This window comes from Galeopterus variegatus, unplaced genomic scaffold, assembly GCF_000696425.1.
Source record: "Galeopterus variegatus unplaced genomic scaffold, G_variegatus-3.0.2 Scaffold296, whole genome shotgun sequence".
NCBI lineage: Eukaryota > Metazoa > Chordata > Mammalia > Dermoptera > Cynocephalidae > Galeopterus > Galeopterus variegatus.
In genome coordinates, this window is record NW_007726407.1 from 133,153 (window position 1) to 155,567 (window position 22,415).

General features: G+C 34.7%; 1 protein-coding gene across 1 annotated transcript in view; it reads right to left on the reverse strand.

The window, feature by feature from the left end:
* LOC103586020 (histone deacetylase 9-like) overlaps positions 1-22,415 on the reverse strand; it is a gene marked incomplete at its 3' end in the record, with an annotated part of 533,085 nt that overhangs the window by 96,040 nt on the left and 414,630 nt on the right. Inside the window, exon 3 of the mRNA XM_008567140.1 lies at positions 19,277-19,339. Coding sequence (XP_008565362.1) covers positions 19,277-19,339 — 63 coding nt within the window. The remainder of the gene's footprint in view (positions 1-19,276; positions 19,340-22,415) is intronic.

Consider the following 22,415-nt stretch of genomic DNA (forward strand, 5'->3'; position numbering starts at 1 on the left):
TCCTGTAACTTGCTGGGTCTGGAGAATAAATGCAGGAAGAGAACCCCAATATGTGGTTAATATGTGGAAGGACTGCCTCACTCTTGAGGGTTCTGGGATATTAACCCCTTTCTGGGGCATCTCACTGCTCAGAAGAGATGGGCTTTGAGTAATCTTTGGCAGCTCTGTCACCCAGGGAAAAGGGGTGACAAATCTGTGGGAGGCAAAAGAACAGCTCAGAAGAAATCTTTAAGGGTCTTTTAACTCTTATTTTAAAGGCCAAAGCAATAAGCCCGATCATCTGATGTTTTATTCCCTAACTATGGCACATAATAAATTAGGGTGACAGAATATGGCATGCTAGAAAGAGGCATACAGGCAGGATGAAGAGTTTAAAATCACAGCTGCAAAGCCATTTTTGTCTGAAGGAAAAATTCTCCCAAAAAACCCTTAAGTGCTGCTAAAGGATATTTGAAGTATGACACAGTTAATATTCATAAAAATATTAATGAGTCCTTAATAAAAGCTTATGAAAAAGAAAGAGAAGCTCTTCCTTCAATCTTTAAATTAAAAATTAGATTTTAAAATTTATTCTTTATATATCTTATGCTTAGAAAACCCAGCATAAAGGCCCAGAATATTTAAAGTACAAATGCACATGTGCAGTTGAAATATCAGCTACTGTAAAAGGATAATATTCAATTCATTCATTCATTCATTTATTCCCCAAACATTTATTAAGTGCTTATTATATGCCAAGCATTCCTCTAGGTCTTAGGTTTGCTTATTTGAATTTTTATCTTTTAATTAATTCAGGAATTTTTATTTATAGTTATTTTCTTTAAATGTTAATGAATGTACCCAGCGATGGAATCCACTTTGTCCTCCAAAATTGCAGTGCTGTTTGGTCTCATCAACAAAGTAGAAGATTGATTAACATCACTCCTGGTCTAGGATATAGTAGCCTGCACAGTTCCATGTACGTAGACCTCTACCTCATATGCTGGGAGCTAATAATTAGCCCTAGATTCCACATAATATGTCTAACACTGAGGGAGTTAGAAATCTTTGCAAACCAGCTTTCACCAACTACCCAAGGAGCTAAAAAAAAATTTTCATTCTCAGAATACTGAATATTTGTGAATGACTGATGTGTTTTTGGCAAAGAAGTGAATACTTCAGTGAGGCACACTATATTCAGCAATGAGATACACTTAACATATGAAAGAAAAATTTCCATGCATTACATTTCAAAAGATTGGAATGGGAAAGAAGGAAAAAATACTCTTGTTATCTTGATTGCAACATGTAGCTTTGGCATCCTTTAAATATCATCCATAGTAGGTATAAAACTCAATAAAATATGACTTTAGAACCAATAACCTATATAACCTCTCTCTTTTTCAATTTTAAAAATATAACTGTAAACTGGGATTTAGAAAAATTTATGTTAAACTGGGGCTTAGAAAAAGTTATGAATAAAAAAATTCCTAAGGACGTATTCCAAAATACTGTTTTTACAAAGAAAATTATTTTGATTAAAATATATCACAGGAGGAATTAAACCAGTGGAAATAATTCCTTATCCATTAAGCAGCTGACCTGCACCAATTCATTATATTAAGTGGTAATATTAATTACGGTATTTGACTAAAATTTCTGCTTCTTTACAATAGTTTCTGTAATAGTGTTATTTAATCTGAAATTTCTGCTATATTTATTAGTCCAAAATAAGTCCCAATTTTTAATAATGAAATGCAATTCTAAATGAGATCCAGAAAATGCAAATATAGTCACTGGGCAAAGACAGAGAAATAAAAACATGAACACTAATGATAAAACCTTATTTCTCATAAAAAATGATTATCTTCATTACTAAAATGGAAATAAACTAGTTCTAAGCTACAAGAAATTCAGTACATAGTCATATTTTCCTTTTATTTCCTTTTAATTTTATTAGAAGAATGACATGACTCTTGCTGCAAAGACAGAAGAATGATTTAATTATAATACATGGGTTATATGTGTATATATACATACATACATACACAAAGATTGATTTTGATTGCTTTGAAATAACAAAGTAATCTGGATAAGTCATAACAATTACTGAAGAGTCCTCTGCAAACAGGTCAGACCTCAACACTTTTGTGAAAAGGTAATATATTCAAAACCAAAGTCAGACACAGACCAAGCTTCAGAATAAGCAATGAAGTTAAAATAAACTAGAGCTCAATGAGTTTCTAAACCTAAAATCTGTAGTTTTATAAATTGATAGTATCGAAGAAACACATTACTTGGGTTATTTGCCTGCAGAATCAAAACCATTTTTGGTGTTCAAGAAAGATGTAGTCTTATGAATTAAAAAGCCAAATCATTAACATTTTTAATGATGTCAGGGGCCCTAATAGTATCTAGGTAACCCCTAATGGTTTACAGATGGCTGTAGAAGACAAATAAATTACCTATCTTCACACGAACAGTGGCAGACACTGAGCTAAAACCCCTAAAAACCCTCCCTATTTTGCTGAAAATGCCGTGTGCCCTGCTGGCTTTAGTCTAAGAACAGCCAAACATGTGTTGGATTTAGGGGGCTTTACACAGGCTCTTCATCCACCTGGAATGACTTTTCTTCCATCTTTTTGGGGGCTCTTTTTTCTACTTAACCTGACCTTAGCTTAAAAGTCACTTATTCATTGGTCTTTTTAGGTATTATTCAGCAATTAACATTTGGTGAAGTTTTGGGATCAAGTTAGCTACCTTTTTGCCTAACTGAATTATCACTCCTCTATTTCACCCAATGGTACCTTTAAAACTGAATCTTTTCTTTAAATTAATCTCAAGTTACCTTTTGAAAACTGGTGAGCTATAAAAATATTTAGAACTTCTCTTACTTAGTTTAGATCCACTTTAAAATTCTCCCCATACCTTCATTAAATCCCTTCCAATCCCTGCATAAAATGCAAGACCCTGCATATATTATACAATTGGCTTTTCAGAAGTTTAAGTTATAATTTGTCCAACTGGATAACAATAGTATTACAAAAACAGACATTTGAGTACAACATCACGTGGTTCTGAGTTTACAAACTGAATATATTAATTGTTCCCAAACGATTTAATTAGCAGTTTGTCTTCTTTCCATTAATTTGGGATGAAAACCCTGTCACATACATAAAGTTATTAAAAATAACTTTGTATTATTTTTTTGTGATCTATTTGAATATTTCCCTGCCCAAACCAAACAATTATTATCAATACAGCTTTATATTACTTACTATCTAGCCATCTTCTCCCTATTTGTTGCTTCACAAAATTGACATTTGTGCACACTTTCACTTACATTTGAATTTAGAATTAGTATCCCATGTTCCCTGATAGATCCCAGTAACATTTCAAGTGAAATTGTACTGACGTAAGATACATCTGTAAAGTATATAAGAAATCAATATCAGGCTATCTATGAGGCAGGGAATTAAATGGCTGGTAAGAGTCGGGTAGAAGTCAGATTTACTTTTTACTATACAATATCATTTAGCACGTTTGACTTATATTATTATGCATCAAGTCTAATTTTTAAAGAAAGTTAGCTGTTTTAAAGACAAACAGATGTATAGATTAATTTAGGGATAAATGGCTTTTTAAAGATATAGTCTTCCTATTGATGAACAAAACAGCTCTCAAATCTGATCAAATTTTCTTATTATTTTTTTGATAATTTTATTAATTTCTCCATAAAAGTTTTAGTTGCTATTGTAAATGCTATCACTTTTTATGACATTTTGTGTTTGGTTATTTCTGGTATAAGGCAATCCTTTCCATGTTTTATGTTTTACTGATTTGTAACTGAGCAATCTGTTTATTAGTTCAATTGGTTTCTTTTCTTTTCAAATAATTACACATCTTAGTGATGTTCATGTCTTGAAACACTGTCTAGGACTTCCAAAGACAAAATTCCTGACATTAAAGAGAATGGGTTCTAATTGTACCATTAAGTATAAAGTTTCAGATAGGGTTTTGGTTGATACTTTCCACTTCTATTTTCAGCTTAAAATAAAAGCTACCTTGGAAAGGTATTAAATTTTATTGTATGTTTTTCTACATCTAATGAGATGACCACATTTTTTAACTTAATCTGTTAACAGGGTGACTGACATTCACTGATAGACTTTTTCCCTTTAACCATTCTTGCATTCCTGGAAATATTGCTCCATAAAAGAAAACCTAAATGGCTAATAACATGAAAATCACTCAACCTCATCAGCAGTCAGGGAAATTCATATGAAAAAGTAATGATATACCATTTTTCATCTTTAAGTTTGGCAACAATATCAAAAGTCTGCCAATATCTAATGTTGGCAGGGATGTGGAAAAAATAGATCTCATATATATGACTGGTGAAGTAGAAAGATAATCTCTACTACTTGTTGGTTAAGTGTTCAAGAAACTTCACTGGACAGTAGATAATCAAATAGAATGTTACCTCCCATATCTATAAAGCAATTTAATATATTATCTAATCATCTAAAACTGAACTCATATAAGAGTTTCTAGAGTTATATCCATATTCAAGTTTGGGACTATATGCTAGAAAAAAAAAGTTAAACTAATGTTAAAATAAAAAAAAAGAAAAGATCACTGATCTTTCCAGGTGGGAAAACTTCCATTTAATTATTGAGGTAATGAATAATGAAAGAGCAGTGGCATTGTTTTTACTATGTTTAATCATCAGTTGTTTGAGGTTTATTTTCCAATACAAAAGTTAAGTTGATAACCAGATAACTTTTTTCTAACATTTTTATATTCATCTTTCAGAAAAGAAAATAAATGAGTAATTCCAATTGTTAAATAAAAATTATAGGAGGCCATTGTTTTGGACTAAGTTCCTTCACTAGGCCCCAAAAGACCAGAATAGAAATCAAAATGGAATCACCCCTGCTAAGTTCACCATACCTAAACTAAGTTGTGGTCTCACCTTCTGAGAAATTAGGAGAGAATTAACAGCCAATTTCACACATAGGCCAGTTTAAATCTTCAATAGGCATGATAATGAGGTTCTCTCTACTTTAATCCTTACACAAAAAAGTTAGCCTGAAGTAACCTGATGTTAAATATTCAGTTATATTATTTTTCTACTGTTCTGTCTCCCTGTACCCACCTTACAAGGAAAGTAACTTTGAAATGACCAATCTGCTTTTTCTTTGTTTCTGCTTTCTTCAGCCATTTCTGTCTATAAAACCAACCTCCCCTGCTGGGTTCATTAGAACACTTATTCTATTTTATGGAATGAAGTGTGTTGCTTGATTCTCCAACTGCAGTAAAGCTAATTGAGATCTTTAAATTTGTTGTTATTTTGTCCGTTGACACAATGAACTGAGTTTATAGCTCCAAAAATTAAAAGTGTCTGGGAAGTTGCTTGAGCTAATTCTTATTTCTTGTTAATGCTTAATATAGAAATGAGAAACTTCTAAATCCAAGGTCAGACCAACATTGATTTGTTTCATCTTAATATGATTATTATACCAGTCAGAAACTTGCCTTCGACCCATAATAATGAAAAAACACAATTGGCAGCATTTGCAAAGTCACTGAAAGGACTTTGGCATATATATGTTCACTGTGCTCTACTAAGCTGAGTTCAACAGCTATGTTGTAAAATTTGGTTTTATTATCAACTCCTTTCTTGGCCCATACTTATATTATCAACTAACAATTAATTTTCTGAGTTTTAATGGCCTTATCCTAACTGATGCTGAGTTTTCAGAGTAAAACAAAGAGAACAAAAAGATTACACTGAAAAAAATTACATCTTTCCCTACTTATATTACATCTTATCCTTTCACCATTTCTCTCCAACTTAGACATAAATATATTTATTTCATTTTTCTCTTTGAAAAGCTTCATACAGAGATTGAATCACCACTTCCATCTGTCTTTCTTTAATATCTCACTATGTGAATTTGCTGTTTTGACATTTTTACTTTAGATAATTTTAAAAATTATTGATACATTTGGCATTTAAAATTTGATCATTAAATTGTTTATCAAAAAATATTCTTTCCTTGTCCCCTTGTCAAAGAATATGACCAATTAAATAATGCCTGAATAAATGTAGATGAGCTGTAAATAGCAATCCCAGGGGCAGAACTATTTCAAATAAATACTATTGTTAATAGGAAAATCCACCCATTTTTGTCCTTTAAGAAAACTGTCTCTCTATAAAAATATCACAGAAGGAAAAAATAGCATTAAGTGTGAAGTGATATTTGAATAACATAAAAGTACACCTGTAATCATTTTCACAACTAAATTTATTCTTCTCCTTGGATTAAAAAAAGTATGCATTTACATTCAGGCAGTCTTAAATTAGCCATTTCACACTTCACATTTTGAATGCAGACACATATCACATGAAATTTCTATTGGCATTATTCATTGAAAAATTAAATCAAATAAGAACATTCCAAAATTCCCGTTTTTAAGAATAACTGAAACATTTAAAGGGTCATGTACATAGGTAAAGCACTAGAGGTCATTCTTGACTTACATTGTATAAGGAATGGTTTTAATTTCTGAGTGAAAGACTCCAACTCTCCCAAAACGTCTATATTTTTCAAATTTACAAAGAAACGGAGGAGTTATTTTCTATGTAAAAGGAGGAATCATTTCTAAAAATATATAAAATTCATAAAAACAGACTTTAGGAAATAACACTGTACTCTTTAATCACTCATTCATTCATCTAAAAATAGTCTCAGGGATCAATTACTCGCTAAGCACCATAGGGAATAAAAATAGAAGTAAAACATGATCCTTTTCCTCCTGTAGCTATAATATAACTAACTGGGGGAATGGGTATACACGTACATAAATAACCACAGTGTAAGACAGAAAATGAAAATGTTCTAAGAGTAATAAAGGACTATGGGGATTAAGAGAGGGAAAAAATACACGTAACTGGGGAAGTACTACGGGGAGTGAGATTGAATCAGCGATGGCGTGGCCATTAGGGAAATTTGAACTGGGCTTGTAAGAGTTAGGACTTCCCCCAGTGATGACTAGTTGGAACAGAAAAGAAAGGTATTTTATAAAAAGGAAATATCTGATTATTAGTTCTTATACATAAAAAAAAAAAAACAGATAAATAAGAAACCTAGGCTAAAAGTACAGCTGCCAAGTACTTAATAAATACTGATCGAATGAGACAATCAGTGGGGAGGAAAAAAACAAGTTGCTCTTAACTATTTTCCTCAAGCTACTCTGTGAATCCACAAAGCATGCTGGCCAGGAGTTTGGCTCAGTCTTAAGATTTCTTGAGGGTAGAGAAAATTGTAGCTGACAGACTTTGCCTGATTCCCTCACCTATCCACTGATAAAAGCTTCTCCCAATCCCTTCCACAAGGCAGAAGTGGAGATTAAAATAGCTCTAGAAAACTTCCTGCTCTATTCCGTGCTTTCGTTCCATTTGACTTAGACCAATTGGAATGTGAGGGAAAATCCCATGAGGCATGAAGCATGTGAGAGAATGTGTCAGTTTCTCAAAAATGTTTGTCCAACCTATGGTGTGTATCCACCACCGCTCTTGTCCACGAGAAAGCATAACATGTGGGGAAAATAGCTCTTAGCACACACTGCTGTTTCTCTTTTATAAAAAGTAGATCTGTCAACTCCATGAAATACTTCCTTATACCACTGTTATAACAATGTGTCATAAATCCAGCCACTCAACAACACAATGAAGACTGTATTCTAAACATCTTTGGAAGGCACAATCTCCAGCTATCTAACAAAGGTGCTATTTGACCCATGATTTACCTGAATTAAATACCTAGCACTTTGCAAGTATGTAATAAATGCCTGTGTAATTAATACTGCATTTTATACCCCTTTTAAAAGTGTACAATATTGTGCTTATGAGAAAATGTTCCCAGATTTCTAAGTTCAGCTGATGAAAATATTCTACTCCCCTTCTTTTTGGCCCCCAGGGAAGGGGGACTGTTGGTTCCACTAAACTACTAGCAATGGCTCATACTTCTTGGACAAGAAGTTTCCGCGTAGTTGAGTTTAGAGTTGGAACATCAGACAAACATGAACCTTCAGGAACAAAGAAAGGTAAGGGATTCTGAAAGGGGCTTCACTTCTGGTCAGTAACATTAATCCTAGAGAGATACCACCTGATTCCATCGTCTCTCTCTATGGAAAACAGAGAAAACTGTGGCTAACAGCCTTTCTCTGGCTCCTTTACATACCTACTGCTAAAGGCTTCCTCATCCCTTCCATAAGGCAGAGGTAACTGGAGATTAAAATAGCTCCGGAACATTTCCTACTCTATTCCAAGTGTACTTACATTCCAGTTTACTTACACCAAATGGAATTTGAGGGAAAACTTACTTTTAGCCTCCTGAAAAGGCTTTACTCAACTACCCAAGTTAATATTGCCTGATACCATCAAGCATTTTCTACCCCACTGTCCTGTTTTATTTTACCTTAGTACTTATTGCTATCTAAAGTAGCCTTATCCATCCATCATTCAATGGAAAAATCAGCCATGTGTCTCCTTGTCTTATTTCAGTTTTTTCCTCCATGCCTGGAATAATACCTGGCACATAATTGTCTCTCAAATATTTTTGAGTGAAAAAATGAACAGATGAAAGACTATTTCACCTTAGCTCTCAAAGCTTCAAACAATTTCATCACCTTCCAAAACCTTCGACCTGCTCATTAAAAGAGTGATCAGCAAGCAACTTGTTATGCTGTTCCTTCAATTGCTTCTACCCCCACCCTCTGAATTTATTTACATCTTGGCTTCTTTTAACATACACTGTAATTGCTGTATGTTTCCTGTTTTTGTCTTTCATTTTATAAATTCCTAATGGTGAGTGGATTCCTTATACTGAGCACAAACACAAAAATATTTAATTTTAAAAAGATTATTATTCAGTATATAATTAATGATAAAATTATGAATATTCCTAGATACCCCAATAAGTTATCCATTCTAAAGCATTTTGATTAAGGTGTAACATGAAATGTATTAACATAATATTTTAACATTTTCATCATCTAGCAACAAGTCAATAATCAAGAAATATAAAATGCAAATTTAACAGAGTGACATCACAATTCTAATTTTAGAGCAATGTATCAATTGCTAAGATTTGAAATAAGCACACATTTTAACATTTTCATCATCTAGCAACAAGTCAATAATCAAGAAATATAAAATGCAAATTTAACAGTGACATCACAATTCTAATTTTAGAGCAATGTATCAATTGCTAAGATTTGAAATAAGCACACAGTTGAAGTAAATTAAGAGAACATTTCTCAAATGTAAAACTGCACATTTGGTAGTATATGCAACTTGTTGGTTCATCAAGAGTTAGTTATACCAGAACAACAAGCAGGGGCTAATACTTACTTTTCTCATTTGCTAAATCTTTTATCTCATCTACTTAAATCAGCAACCTACAGTAAGGCACCATAATCACAATATCTTTTATAGCTATATTTTATATACTGTGGTAATAGAACTGAAAGTGTAGATGTTATTTTACGAGTACTATAATTTGTTATTAGAAATGACTTACGATGTACACTCACCTGTCTTCCCATACCTTATGATCAACCTGTATATTCATGGTGCTTTAATACAACATCCAATTATTTTCATAAACCCTCTCTTAAATCTAATCTTCATGGAATTTTTTTCAAAATACTCTAAATCTATTGCAGAAATTGAATAGAATTTAGATTTCTTAGTTTAAAAAGTTACCTTTTTTAAAAATAATAGAATCATTCTTACGAAGTGAAAAAAGAAAACTCGTGTGTGTGTGTGTGTGTGTGTGTGTGTGTAATGCCATATTCACTGGAAAAGTCAAGAGCCCCAAGGAGCCCTGTGTATGAGTGATATTAACACCAAACAGAGCTTAGCAATGTCTGTTTCTAAAAATAAACGCTGTGTGTCTCTTGTTGTCATCATCAACCAGAGTCTTGTGTACTCTGTGACAGCAAGCATCAAGACTGTCTCTTTGCTTTCTGCAAGCATTATACATTGCTCCCCAAAGGCCTCCTATTTCTCTCAAGGTGGCAGAGATAAAAAGAATTCTGCAATCACCCCAAGCACACATTTAAACAACATCATTGCCCCTTAAGCAGACAGTTATCTTGTTGTTTTGGCAGCAGGAAGGAATCTGTGGTTTCACTTGAATGTTATTCTTCTCTATTTAAACTACTAGAAATAACCCAAAAATGACAGAATGCTCTTTCTATAAATAATCATTCCAGTGTAGAGTTATATTAGGAGGTAACTCAGATGGCATGATAATGCCTAGCAAGCTAATCTTAGACCTGCTGTGCCATAAGATAGAAATACCGAAGCTAAGAATAACTGACCCAAAGGAGTCAGCCTGCTAAAGAGAGGCACGAATTGGGCATCTGCAGGTTTTAATACATTTAATGATCTTCTGAAAGCTTCCTTCCCCTAGGAAGGCAATAAATGATGTTGGTCATTAACATGATAATCAATAATGCTTGTACAATGTATTGATTCATAAAGATGGTTCAAGATTCTCACAGAAAATAAGATTATACAAATTAGTTGACGGAAACCAAAAAGTTGGCTCTTGCATAATTGGATTAGTATCTAATTGGTGAATTTTATGCTTACACCACCTACAGAACACACAATATTCATCCAATGAAGTAAAATTTAACTCAAGATAAAGTAAAATGTAATATCATAATAGTATATATAAACATGGCCATCCAGTTTTCACCCAGAATATCCAAAATGGACTCATATTGAACCAATATGTATTCAAATTAGGCAGAATCTCAAATTTTGTTAGCTCAATCTTTATTTTGGCTCAAGAATTTCACATTGCGTGCTGACATCAGGATTTCAGCAGACACAAGCTTTGTTACTCTCACCTTTCTAAGTAAAGACCAAAGTGGACATAATTTAAACATTTTGGTCAAAAGAAATGAACCCTACAGTGCTAACATTTAAAAAAAAATACTTCCCCCTGCTAAAACACATCAGTAAAAATGTGTTATTTTGGAGTGGGGCTAACCTTACCCTCATGATCTGTGTAGTGTGAAGAAACAGATGCCAGATTCATTGGGAATGCTGGTTCTGTCCAGAGTATCTGCTCCAGGGCAGAGACCATTCTCCTAGAACTTGGAAGGTTTCCTTAACCCCATCTTACCCCCTGGATAGTGTTAACTTCCTCCAATTTAATTATCAAGCACTGAGAACATGAAGTAAGGATCTTCCAGCAAGTCTTTCAACATAATTGCTTATTCGCGCATTAAGCCTCCCAGGATTAAGAAGTTTGCCTAGATGTTGGTTTATAAAAATAGCTGATTCCACATTTTTAGTACCAAACAGATATGAATAAAATTATCCTATGCTAAATATTTTTCTCTTTGAGAAAAAGTGGTAGGAATTTAAACTTCATTATGCCATCTTTTACCCATAATAACCACCATAAAGCTCCTGATCTCTCTAAACCTATTTCTTCAGCTGTAAAATATGAACACTGCTGTATGTACTCCATACCTCATTAAATTTTAGTGAGGATTAAATGATAAAACAATGCCTGGTACAGAGAAATTCTTGATGTGTTAGCTATTTCATCAGTAAGAATGAGTGATTAAAAATGATGAAAAAATATGCATCTAATCTCTGACCTCCTAAATTGCAACTAAACAATTAGAAGACCAGAGTGGAGTATAGCAAGAAAAACATGAAAAGGATAAACTGGTGGTGATAACTTTTTTACTATCTAAAAGGAACAGTTCCTAATGCAAGATCATGGATTCACACACTTGAATTTTAATTGTAAGCAGATTTTAAAAGTCCCCTCAAGAATAAAGTTAAAATATTGCTCAACTCACCAAGAGCTTTTTCTAGTCTACCCTATATGGGGTTCCCTGATAATTTGCTGGGTAAACATGTTTTTACTAAAGCAAGAACTCACAAGCTACAATGTCATTTAAGGGAAATTTAGTGCAATTTTCTCTCTCTTTTTGGTGTGTTTTGGTTTTAATTTTGAGTTTCAAATTTTAAAACAACTTCATGATGTTCTTATATTTGAATCTAGTTTGGAAATGCCATGGCTTAGACACTCACCAAAATTTACCTCAAGCAAACTGAAAATAACATACACATGGCTGCAACTGGCTTAATAATGAACAGAAATTATGAATTTAAAAGTTGCTAACACAAGTGGTAGACCATGAGGAGAAGCAGTAAAATAAAGTTTGTGGGTATTTCCAACCTTATCAGCATGCAAAAACTTTAATCATAAGTTACGCTCCATGGTTTGGTAAATTTCTTTCTTTCTTAAAAATGGTCTTTGCTGGATTTAATTATTGGGTATTTACAAAAACACTGTGTATAAAAGGCTCATCACTTATTTTACTATGGAAAAGTTAACATTATGACAATGAATGGAAAAGATATTCTTATAAAATCATAAGAATTACTTAGTTTTATATTCATGAACCATAGCAGCTTAAGTAACCATAAACATAATGTTATCTGATAACACTAGAAAATGTAAGTCATTTAGGCTGTAGGTTGTAAAAATGTTGTTTAAGTTGAATGTGTCTTGTGCAACTGACTTAGCTGAAGAAGAATGGACCTGGGACACAAGGTATTTTCTCATCCTTTTGCCGCCTTATTGCCAATTTCCTGAGATTAGAAAAGAGAAAAACTGCCAAATAGTAGTAACAACACACATCCTGAGCTAACCACTAGCATTTTGGTGTCCTCTCAAGACCAGGATGGACCATGGCATGGCCACACTCATTCAAAACACATGTCAACGTATCTCTGAATCTCACCTTGAAAGCTTGTGTTTTAAAGGCATTTTCATAGGCTTTTATTTCAATTAAATTGTTATCAAAGTATTCTAATTCCAGAAAAAGTTAAAATATAATTATCATTCTATACTGTAAAAATTATTTATTATTCTTAAAATACAATAATTAAGAAAATCTACCCGCCTTCCCCCTCCATCGGCTCTGCTTTACCTGCCCGAATTCCTAAAGAACTGGTTACTGTTTGATAGCCAAATCAGGACAGGACTCTGTACTGAGCATTTGCATCAAATCTGCCTAAAAGACGAGGAACTCTTTCAATCTGCAGATTTATTTTTCCTTTCAGTGAAATTATCTTTATTCATTTTTGTCAGATTTTATTTTGTTTCTTTGTTTTTGAATATCAACTTCTGGGACAGAAATAATCTTTTTGTTAGATTGTCTTTATTTTTCAAATTTATTGATGTTTCTCTAATTGCTTTAACCCATTTTCCTTTTTCATTCACTCTGACTGTTTCAAGCCTTTCCTCTTTGTTGATTTTCACTAGGTTCTCTTGTTTCCTGCTATTTCTAATGAATATTTTTGTTCTGTAATTATCATGTTTTTTCATTCTAATTCATTTCCTTAGATCCGAATCTCCTTTTCCATCTCATTCTATTGTTTTATCATCTCACCTTTGAGCTCTTATTTGACGGAATTTGTGTTCTTATTAAGGTGTTCTATTTGTGGGAAGCAATTATTGGACAATTCCATGGGTTCAATGACTTTTTTTTTTTCTAGGTGGAATCTGTAAGATTAGTTGGGGAAGAGTATCTTTTTCCAAAGAGCTATAGATCATTTTCCCAATTTAGAGCATTGCTCTGAAGCCTTCATTTCTCCAGATACAAGGTTTGTTCAACCTTCTTCCACATCACCAGTTTCACTGCCAGAATCCTTTCTATTGTTCCTCCCAGAAAAAAAGAACAACCAAAAAAGCTGAGGATATCCACTGTTTGCTTCTCTCCAGATTTGGGCATGTTCGTAAGAATTCTGAGGAACTTGTCAACTTGAAAGTAAAATTCTAAGGAGGCCCAGGAGACAAGTTTCTGTGTTCTGATCAAGAACCCCAGCTTCCATTTTTTTTCCCTTGGCTATTCGTTTCTGAGGTATGTTGCATTAGGCTATATCAACTTTGCTAGTTACCACTGAATATTGTAGGGGATGGCTGGGTGGAGGGGGTGTTATTTTACTGACATACTACTTTGGGTTCCTTTCATTATCAGTGGTAAGAAATTATGTGGTACATTTTCAAATCTCTCATCTTCAAAATCAAAATCACCATTAAGAATATTTTTTTTTAATTCAGAATTTGGGTTTATTTCAGTCTTCTGAGAGGTTACATTGCATTTTCTTACATAATGGATATAACAGTATTTTTGCTCCCTGTGTCATCAGAAATATAAAACACTCACTCTTATCTCCATTCTCAATAAGTCCATTTACAACTAGCTTGTTGATTGATACCTATCAACTATAAACAGACTTATAAGCGAAGATAACCTGAGTTAAAGAATGGCAAAACAGTTATTAGGGGAATACCAGATGTGATTCTTGACATGACAGGAGCATTTCACAGACTTACATTTACATAATTAGATTCTGCTTTTCAAGTAGACATAAGCAACTAGTGAATCTAAAATGTTCCCTTTATTTCAATGCCACACACCAAGGAACAAAGAGACTCAGAAAAGATGAACATACATTTTATGTAAAATACATTCAAGATTTAGATTTAAATATTTTCCTTTTATAACCTTAAAAGAAGAAGACACAGTGAAAATATGAGTTCTCTTTACTATAAATGTATCTTGCATTAATTCTGTAGAAACTCTAGGAAATTCCTTCATAATAATTGTTCCAATATTGTCTGGACAGCTCTGCTATCCAATGTGATAAGCAACATGTCTGGCAACAGGAGGATACCCCTATTTCTGCCAGCTTCTGCTGAGTGACCTGTGTTAATATTTGTATATGCTTCGGTTTCTGCCATAGTTATCACTTATCTGGCCCACAAAAGCCACAAAAGTGTAGATGTACTTGGCAAAATGTGTCACTCATACTGAATTCCAAGATTCAATATTATAGNGATCATTTTCCCAATTTAGAGCATTGCTCTGAAGCCTTCATTTCTCCAGATACAAGGTTTGTTCAACCTTCTTCCACATCACCAGTTTCACTGCCAGAATCCTTTCTATTGTTCCTCCCAGAAAAAAAGAACAACCAAAAAAGCTGAGGATATCCACTGTTTGCTTCTCTCCAGATTTGGGCATGTTCGTAAGAATTCTGAGGAACTTGTCAACTTGAAAGTAAAATTCTAAGGAGGCCCAGGAGACAAGTTTCTGTGTTCTGATCAAGAACCCCAGCTTCCATTTTTTTTCCCTTGGCTATTCGTTTCTGAGGTATGTTGCATTAGGCTATATCAACTTTGCTAGTTACCACTGAATATTGTAGGGGATGGCTGGGTGGAGGGGGTGTTATTTTACTGACATACTACTTTGGGTTCCTTTCATTATCAGTGGTAAGAAATTATGTGGTACATTTTCAAATCTCTCATCTTCAAAATCAAAATCACCATTAAGAATATTTTTTTTTAATTCAGAATTTGGGTTTATTTCAGTCTTCTGAGAGGTTACATTGCATTTTCTTACATAATGGATATAACAGTATTTTTGCTCCCTGTGTCATCAGAAATATAAAACACTCACTCTTATCTCCATTCTCAATAAGTCCATTTACAACTAGCTTGTTGATTGATACCTATCAACTATAAACAGACTTATAAGCGAAGATAACCTGAGTTAAAGAATGGCAAAACAGTTATTAGGGGAATACCAGATGTGATTCTTGACATGACAGGAGCATTTCACAGACTTACATTTACATAATTAGATTCTGCTTTTCAAGTAGACATAAGCAACTAGTGAATCTAAAATGTTCCCTTTATTTCAATGCCACACACCAAGGAACAAAGAGACTCAGAAAAGATGAACATACATTTTATGTAAAATACATTCAAGATTTAGATTTAAATATTTTCCTTTTATAACCTTAAAAGAAGAAGACACAGTGAAAATATGAGTTCTCTTTACTATAAATGTATCTTGCATTAATTCTGTAGAAACTCTAGGAAATTCCTTCATAATAATTGTTCCAATATTGTCTGGACAGCTCTGCTATCCAATGTGATAAGCAACATGTCTGGCAACAGGAGGATACCCCTATTTCTGCCAGCTTCTGCTGAGTGACCTGTGTTAAGTCCAATATTGTCTGGACAGCTCTGCTATCCAATGTGATAAGCAACATGTCTGGCAACAGGAGAATACCCCTATTTCTGCCAGCTTCTGCTGAGTGACCTGTGTTAAGATTTGTATATGCTTCGGTTTCTGCCATAGTTATCACTTATCTGGCCCACAAAAGCCACAAAAGTGTAGATGTACTTGGCAAAATGTGTCACTCATACTGAATTCCAAGATTCAATATTATAGAACATTTTAACTAAAAAGACATTAGCAGACTACAATATAAAACCTAGTTCTTACCTAAGATGTCTAGTCTGGCTGGGTCAATATTAGGAAAACACAGAACCCTATAAAACCTTTGCAATCCAATAGCATATAAAGAGCTCTGAACAAAAAGCATCTCATAGCACATGTACACACACACACGTGTGCGTGCACAAATGCTACCCTGATGTACAGTCACTATTTGCATAAGGAAAGGACTTAATTCTAATCAGACCAACATAACTAAAGAAATAGTTGATTTATAAGATAACTAAAGAAAACTGATTATCAAAACAAAAAGTCTTTTTCCCATGTGACCTACAATCTAACCAATCTGTCTTGTTCAGCAAGATAGAGCACAGTATCGAAAAGCCAAGATCCCAGGTTCACTCACTAAAAATAGTAATAACAGTGAGTACAAACTTCCAAGACATGTTGATACACTTGACACAAGAATGCCAAAAGGTAAGCAGGAGGATGTCATTATTCTTCAGTTTGAAGAAGAGCAAACCAGTTACACAACTGGCCAGCAGAGCTCACGCTAAACAAGAACTTTTGACTCCTAGAACAGTGCTCTCTCCACCACTCTACCTTGCTGCCATGTAACTTTTCTCTCTTTCACATTCAGAGACTCCATCCACGTACAAGTCTGTGAATCACATCCAGGCCACTGGTCCAAAAGGGAGCTGAACAAGACTGTAGCAGAATTAAGACAAACACTCCCCTAATTCAGCAATGAACACAAAGGACAAACCCTACTGATGATGGTTCTCCAGCATCGTCACCCATTCCCTACTCCCACCGCAGTGGCTCTCAGTTTGCTGAAGATTACAATAGCTAGGGAGATTTAAAAAACCCCAGTATCCACACTGTTCCCAATACCAATAAAATCAGAAACTCTGGGGGTGGAATCCAGGCAATATATTTAGTAAAATGCTCCCTGGTGCATTTTACTCCAAGTTTGAGAAACCAGAGCGTCACAGAAGTACACAATAATGACTAGGTGAATTAAATTTGAGGACACATTATACTTATATCAAACAAAATCAAATATTACATGACATGGTAGAAAAAATGCAATTGTTTCTATATTTGAAATTTTTAAAGTAAACAGAACTTAGAGTTTCCTTACTTAGACAGGTTTGGGAGCCGATGTTAACCTATATCACTTTTCACTTAATAGCTAGTGCTTAAATGTTGCTTCCTGGAGAACTGGCAATAGCATGGACAGTCTCAAGCAATTCTCTGTTTGAAAATCTGCTGCTTTGTATAAAAATCATTTAATGTCAGGAAAATGACATTCTCAGCTGAAACAGGAATAAAGTTGGATGCAATTATCAAGGATGTGGAGAAGCAGCAAAGCTTGCTAACACCTGTAGCCAGCCTTAGTGTCAGCAAACAGTTGCTACTGGGAAGCCACAGCTACGTTCCTGCCATGTGAAAGAAATATCAAACTTGTAACAGAAGCAAGAACTAAGGATAAATCTGGTACTGAAAAGATATCTAAAACAGTTATTTTCAAAGAGTGTGTCCATATTTTAAAAATAAAATGCTAAGTGGCCAGTTCGATCAGAGACATACCTATTGACCCCTCCCAGAGACCTTGCCAGTTTTACAGCCACAATGATAACAAACTGTACTGAAATGCTGGTAGATTTGTTCTTTCAAGCAGGCACTATTCATTAATATAATTCCTGACACTTAAGTGTATTATCACCAAATTGTACAAAATTGGTATTTTATTCTGTGTTCATGAAAAGATTGAGTCAACAGAAGGACCTTAAAATCATTATAACTAACAGAGGTTTAAAGAAAACTTGCTTCAAATACAGATCCACAGATGGGAACATGTGTCAACACCAAAACAGACACCATGCCAACCTGTGGAATATTTCTCTCACACCTAGCTCTACTAAGTAAATGCTGCTTTATGTTACATTCTTATCACGGAAATCTAGGTAGTGATAAATAAATATGATTAAGCTCACATGGGAACTTAGAAGATCTGAGGGAGAACTTCAAGCTAATATTTAGGTTGAAGCATTCAGAAGAGGACAGAAAGAAGAGTTAGCTACAGGAAATAAATGTGAAAAACATTTATTACAAGTAAGTGATACTGCCTGGAGAGTATGCTCTTTTAACAAATATGAACTGATAAAGCTGGCAAGCTCCATCTTCCATCAGCACATATCCCTGAGGGCCCAAGCACATACAAAGAGGAACTGGAAATTGGAATCAGGTACTGTTATCCTTTAAAATGCTGCACCTGCTTTTCACACATTTATATGTGTGCTATGCTGTCACATCTGCCTGACAATGCTAGACTTGCCAAATGTTTTTGAAGAAAATTAAAATAAGCATCTGCTAATAATAATTTCATTTCATTCCGGATAGTTTCATTTTGGGCTGATGAGAAAAAAGCCACATTGTGGAAAGAATAAAACTACCTTTACAACTCCGCAGCAAACACATTTCAGACAGTAGGTCTATAAATAGATGTGCTTCTGTATGCACACTGTAAATATAAAATCATCAGGCTAACGGAGGCTGCAATTTAAACTGAAGCCCCAATGTGAACTTACCTGATTTTTAAAGTCCTATTATAATGCACTTACAATCAGTACAAATCTTTTTCTAGTTGCATAGTAAGGCAAAACACCCTCAACTACATTTTACTTATCTCAGTCTCATCTATCAGAAGCAATAGTTTGCAATTTCATTCAGAAGCAGCCGTCCCTAAGCATACTCTGAATATGCACAGAAACAGTAATGGAAGGGATCTAAGTTAAACCCTACAGACGTACCAAGAGAATAGCAACATCAACACGAAAAAGCAACAATTTCTTAAGAGAGGTGCTTTTCTTAGCTGCATTTCCCAAGCCAGCCCCCTTTCAAACATAACATCAGTTACGAAAGATGATCTTACCTGAGCTGATCATACTGTGCATTCTTTGCTGAGCCAAGAGCTGCTCTCGTCCAGCCACCCCATCTGAGGAAAAACAGGAGTCACTCTCGTAAATTGTCTGCAGCATATTCCAATCACTCTTACTTCAGCTACATGAAAGATTCATCACTGCTCCGCGCACCGGCCCCAGGAGCTACCCTCGCTGGTCCTCCCTCCTCCCCAAGGAGAAACAGCAGAGGATCAACTTCGACAATGATTTCCTTTCTGCTCAGATGGACATACACTTTTTAAAAGATCTGGATACTTTTCCCACGTTACCAACCTGTGTGCAAAGCAGAAAGGGCAGAGTGGATGCTATGGCTCTCTGCAGTTTAGGTTATCCCAGAAACTAAAAGCAGGTGGGAAATAGGAATGTGCTTCGGGATTATTTCTTTGTCAGAATAAGTAGAAAAATATTAACTCTACCCACGAGAAAAAGAAACTAATTAAACCTGGCTTATAGTTCTTCAGACTACTAGGGTTTCGTTGCAAGAACCCTCAGTCCTGCAAGTGGCTCCAGCCGGTGCCCTTCTCCTATCTGTGTGTCTCTCTCTTCTCCCTTTCTCAGTCTCTCTGCTCAAGTTGGCTAAAGCTAGTGATAATTCATTTGCATATGAATCAACAACAGCATGGCCCACAGGCACAGAAATAGAACAATGGTCGGCCTGAGCCAAAAATAGGTCAAGCATGGCCGAGTGATTGGAGCCTGCATTAATGCATTTAAAAATACCCCAGCAAACCCAGCTGTCCAGCCTCTATCTTTCAAACCATAATTCTCTATTGCAGGGCCTTAAAAGCAATTAACTCTTTCCTCCCTCCAAGCTTGCTTTACCGTGTTTCTACACTGGCGATTCGCTTCCAAAGAAAGGAAGGCAAGAAAAAAAATTAAGCATTATAATTCTAAGAGGGCAAACGCACATACATTTAATTTCATTTTATTTTTGTAGTATGTGTTTTTGGAAGAGAGAAAGGAGAGAAGTGCAGAACTCTGTATTGGTTCTAAAATAATACTGGAAGCTTTTGCTCATAATGTGGTTTCTGCCTCACCCACGCACAGCAATCCTGGTGTTCTATTTTTGTTGCCTGTTTCTCTGGCTACACTGCAGTTGGCTGTAGCACTAGAAGCTTTTCTGCCTTCTAGTTTCAGGACTGACAGGAGATTTAGTAGAGGTAGTTTTGGAAAACAAGCACACCCCAGGATAAATTTTTTAGGAAGGACTGGCTTGATTTTTTTACTTGCTATTTATGTAAGGCAATTGTCCATTTCACAAATGCTAATGTGGTCTTAGTACCATCTATCAATTTTATCGCATCCAGTTACTACTGTATCTGGAAAACAAAACAACAACAAAAACAAAACTATGGCTTAGACCTAAAAATTTTCCCTTTTTCAGCCTCCCAGGCTAACTCCAATTTACTTGTAAATGGTTAAGAAAATGTCAGTGCTTTCTTATAGATGCAGAATTACTGAATATATACACCTGTTGATCAATAAATAAATAGGGCCACTACTCAACTATGAAAGTTCTGCATTCATTTATACATTCGTTGCCTGATAAACCTCACTTTTCTATAGAAATACCATTTATATTAGTCGATATATTCCCAGACCAGCACACATGGTCTCATTCACTTATAAGGTAAATGAAGTAGAGTAGATAGTGTAAAAGTTCTATAGTCTCTGGTACACATTCATAACATTATTTCTATGTGAGAAATAAATCTCATCCCCAGATGGGATGCTAGCAGCTAACCAAGGGCAAACCCCAAAGTGATAATCCACTGGTTATATAAGCTCTTCTCCCTTCTAAAGTCTCTGGTACACATTCATAACATTATTTCTATGTGAGAAATAAATCTCATCCCCAGATGGGATGCTAGCAACTAACCAAGGGCAAACCCCAAAGTGATAATCCACTGGTTATATAAGCTCTTCTCCCTTCTAAACAAGATCAGCAAAGAAAATGTAATTCCTAGGGCATAAGTAGCAATAGGAACGGAAAGAGACAAAGGAGGTTGTGTCAAGGTTCCCAGAATAATTAGAGGGATCCTGGTCAATTGGAGTATGGGGCACAGGGAAGTGAACAAGGGGACACAGTTTTGGTGCAAAAAGAAAAATATGTTCAATTATTTATCAGATAACCCCACTGCCAAATTCCTTTTCTTTCACAGATTAATTTCTACTGAATACCCTACTTCTTGAAAAATTATATTTGGACAGATAGGTTACAAGATTTCTTTTTTTTAAAGAAATTCCAAATTGTCATTCCAAACTGTATTTTACGTAAACTAAACAACAAAATCTTATGTTCCTGTCAGTGGACAAAACTATTTGATCCTATCTGATATTACAAATAAACTTTTGATTAAGAAATTTGTGTTTAAAATTCAAGAAATAGAAGTAGTGTGGATTTTTCCTTGGGTATAATGTATTTATGTAGTAAACACCTGTAGCATTTTATACCTGGGAGCAAATTTAGAGATTGTCCACAGTGGTGTTCAAACTCTGCCTCCGGACACTTGGGTACCTGGGAGTTGCCTCTGTTTCCTCCATAAGAGGTTCTCTCCCCAACCAGGGCAGCTACACTTTTATCTGTTTACATTTAGGGATGTAAGGTTTATTTTGAACAATGACTTTTTTTTTTGTTCTGCCAAACATTTTATTGAGGTATATTTGGCAAATCATGATTGTATATATTTAAGGTGTATAATTTGATGATTTGATATACATATACATTGTGAAATAATCACCACAATCAAGCTACTTATGAATCATCTCAGCTAGTTACCACTTTGGGGGAGGGGAGAGGTTGAGAACAGAACAATGATTTCTTATATTAAGGAAAAAAATAATTGAAATCTACTCATCTAGTTCAAACTAGCTCCCTGTTATATACATGAGAAATTCAGGAGACTTGCTAGAGGTTACAAAGATTTCAAAATCACTCGCTAATGGAGTCAGGCCTAAAGAGACTCCCTTAAGCTAACACAGGTAACTACTAGCCAATTAATTTTAGCACTCATGTTCTCCAGTGCTACCATCTTGTCCCTTACCAAAATGATGCAAATAATTATCTGAGATATTCAGAATAAGATTTAATATAACCTACTGATAAAAAAA